This window comes from Impatiens glandulifera, chromosome 8 (assembly GCF_907164915.1).
Source record: "Impatiens glandulifera chromosome 8, dImpGla2.1, whole genome shotgun sequence".
Classification (NCBI taxonomy): domain Eukaryota; kingdom Viridiplantae; phylum Streptophyta; class Magnoliopsida; order Ericales; family Balsaminaceae; genus Impatiens; species Impatiens glandulifera.
Genome location: NC_061869.1, coordinates 29,591,994 through 29,594,775, shown reverse-complemented (window position 1 = coordinate 29,594,775; position 2,782 = coordinate 29,591,994). Strand labels below are relative to the sequence as shown.

General features: G+C 43.6%; 1 protein-coding gene across 1 annotated transcript; it reads left to right on the top strand.

The window, feature by feature from the left end:
• The first annotated feature begins 247 nt into the window (after positions 1-247).
• LOC124913248 lies at positions 248-1,042 on the top strand. The gene has a single exon (XM_047453843.1). The coding sequence runs from the start codon at positions 248-250 to the stop codon at positions 1,040-1,042; it is 795 nt and encodes a 264-aa protein (XP_047309799.1).
• Positions 1,043-2,782: the final 1,740 nt, after the last annotated feature.

The window sequence follows — 2,782 nt, the reverse complement described above, 5'->3', positions numbered from 1 at the left end:
GCTACCGGGTCTAACCGTTGGACAGAAATTCGAAAAGTTGATGGAGATAGAGGAGGAGGTCATAAACCTCATAAAGGCTCAAGATGTCAACACCGCCTTGGACCGATACGCAATAGTAGAACCGCGTGCTCGGTAAGAACGGCTCACCGAGCACATTCAACGTCTCCAAGAAAAGTATACTCCGGGGACACCGAACGCTCAGCTCCAACTATTGGTGATCGAACTGCTTACGGTCAAGGAAAGGGAGATGGCCGAGGAGGTGGCGCGGCTCGAAACGGAGCCCGTTCATCAAGAAACGTCAAATTCATCCAAACCCTCTCCTAGGGATGATGGCGGTCAGAACCCGATCGATAAAGAGATAGCCTCTCCTCCACAGGATCAGTCTATCAACATGACCGACGTCAGGATAGAGACACCTCTCACCGACAATCGAGCATCTGCTCAAGCCGGGGATTCGGAACCGGCCATTACAGAAGAGAGTGTCAAAACTCTCATTGAAGAATTTTTCAACGACGCGGTTCGGCCATGGAAGAAGAAATTAAAGAAAGCCGCAGTTCAAGCAGTCAAGATAGCCGAGACAACAAAGGATGATCTTGGCGAGGCGGTCAAGCAGATCACGTCAATTGAAACGAACTACGGCAATACGAATCAACTGTACGACGGTCATCTTGATCGAACCAAGGCATTGGAGGATATGACTCCAAAGTTGGTGGATGACCTCGCTTCGGTCAGCCAGAAGGTAGCCAATTTGGAACGGTCTCAAGAAAAGACCGATCAAAAGTTGACAAAGGTCGAGGAAGACCTAGCGCAATCAAGTGCCCAAGCCGGCTCAACACTTGAAAGGTTAATAATTCTTGAAGAAAAGAATACGACCCTTGAGGAAAAGAATGCCAAGCTTGAAGCCGATCTCAAGGCGGTCACCGAACAGGTGGCAGAATTAATATCGGCCAAGCTGGCTGCCGATAAGGAAGCTGAGGAGGCGAATGATCTGGCGGCTAAGAAACTCCAAGATGCGCTGGACGAGCAGACCCGGACACAGTAGGAGGCGACATGGACTGATGCGAACATAGCCGAACATATGCGAAACTTAACGGCCAATGCACCGGCGATCGCAAAGTCCATAGCGGCTCAAAAAGCCGAAGATGCTAATCGGTTAAAGGCTCAACAAGAAACGTACAACAATTTCGCAAAGGCTCACAAGAAGTCCCAGGCGGTTGCTTCCTCTTCTGTTCCGGTCACACGTAAAAGGAAAGCGGCTTCGAAAAAGGCGCAAATGACCGGACTATTGGACAGTGTCACCGAGACAGTTGTTGACCCTCCACTCAACGCGGTTTTGCAAGCGGAGGATGATTTTGAAGAAGATGTCCAGCCGCAACTCAGAAGACTACGGGTTTTAAATGTGGTTCCAATCAGAACGATCGGTCAACCGTTCTCTCCTCACACCGGCACCACAGGCGGTCAAGGTCCCTCTTCAAGACCGGATCAAGCGGACAAGGGAAATTCAGACGATGAACTGCTGGACCTTCATCTGCCGTCCAGATCGAAGAAATAGGGGCTTTATTTACTATCCTTAATTCTGTTTATTTCGGTTATCATATATATAGTATTTTGCCTTAGCATATTTTTTATAAATATAAAGTGATTTTTGGAAACCGGCCTACATTTGCATTCTTACATGATTTTGAATATTTTAAATAAAATAATCAAAAAGGGAGAAATTGATAGGATAAAAGATAAAATTTTTCAAAATTTTTCTCAAATTTTTCCAAATTTTTTCGAAAGATTTCTCCCAAGTTAGTTTACAAAAATCCGGCCAAATAAAATTCTTAAAAACAAAACCGGCCTACATTTGCATTCTTACATGGTTTTGAATATTTTAAATAAAATAATCAAAAATGGAGAAATTGTTAGATAAAATTAGATTTGTTAAATAAAACTTAACAAAAACAAATTCTTTGTGCAGGAACAGGCAAAGAACTCAACCGGTCAAATTACTCAACCGGTTAAGAAACTCAACCGGTCAAGCAATTAAACCGACCAAGAAACATGACCGCACAAGAAAGTCAAGATCGGTCAAATCAGAAGGCCAGAATCAATTAAGCAGTCGGTCATTCAGAAGCCATGGAAAAACCGGACGTCATCCGGTTAACATGAATAATCAACCAGCATCAAAAGACACTTCGGGTATCTGTTGAGAATTATACCGAAGGAACAGACTGAATATTGCCATATTCATACAAGTCTGAGGAAAGTCTGCAGGCTGCAGAAGACCGTCCTACAAGATCTTTCTACTTAAGGATAAATCAGAAAGGCAATCTCCCAAGTACACTGTCCAACCAATAGTTGCCATATTGAGTAAAAGACAAACCTAGCCGGTTTGACTTACACACTAGAAGACTAGACCGCCAGGTCTGAAGACTAGACCGCCAGGTCTGAATCATTGAACCTCTGCTCAACCAATCAGATTCAAGGAAATGAAATTTGACCGTTGGCACATTTCACCTATAAAAGAAGGAGCTGAAGAGGAATAAATGCGGGTTACAAGTTCTGAATTTTCAATATTGTGTTCTATCTCTAGAAAGCAAAAAGCGCTTATTTGAAGTGTATTCTACAATTTCGGTTAAAATTGTACGGGTGTTATCGAGCATGAAATAAGTCTCGATCGGATTGTATTTGTATTCCTTAGTGAATATCCTTCTCGCGGTTTAGAGAGGAAGGGGTGACGTAGCAGTTTTATCTCCGAACATCCATAAAAACCTGTCTTGTTATTTACTTTCCGCCT

Bases quoted from the DNA above. Each gene is read 5' to 3' on its own strand.
- LOC124913248 (XM_047453843.1), top strand. From the start codon at position 248: ATGGCCGAGGAGGTGGCGCGGCTCGAAACGGAGCCCGTTCATCAAGAA.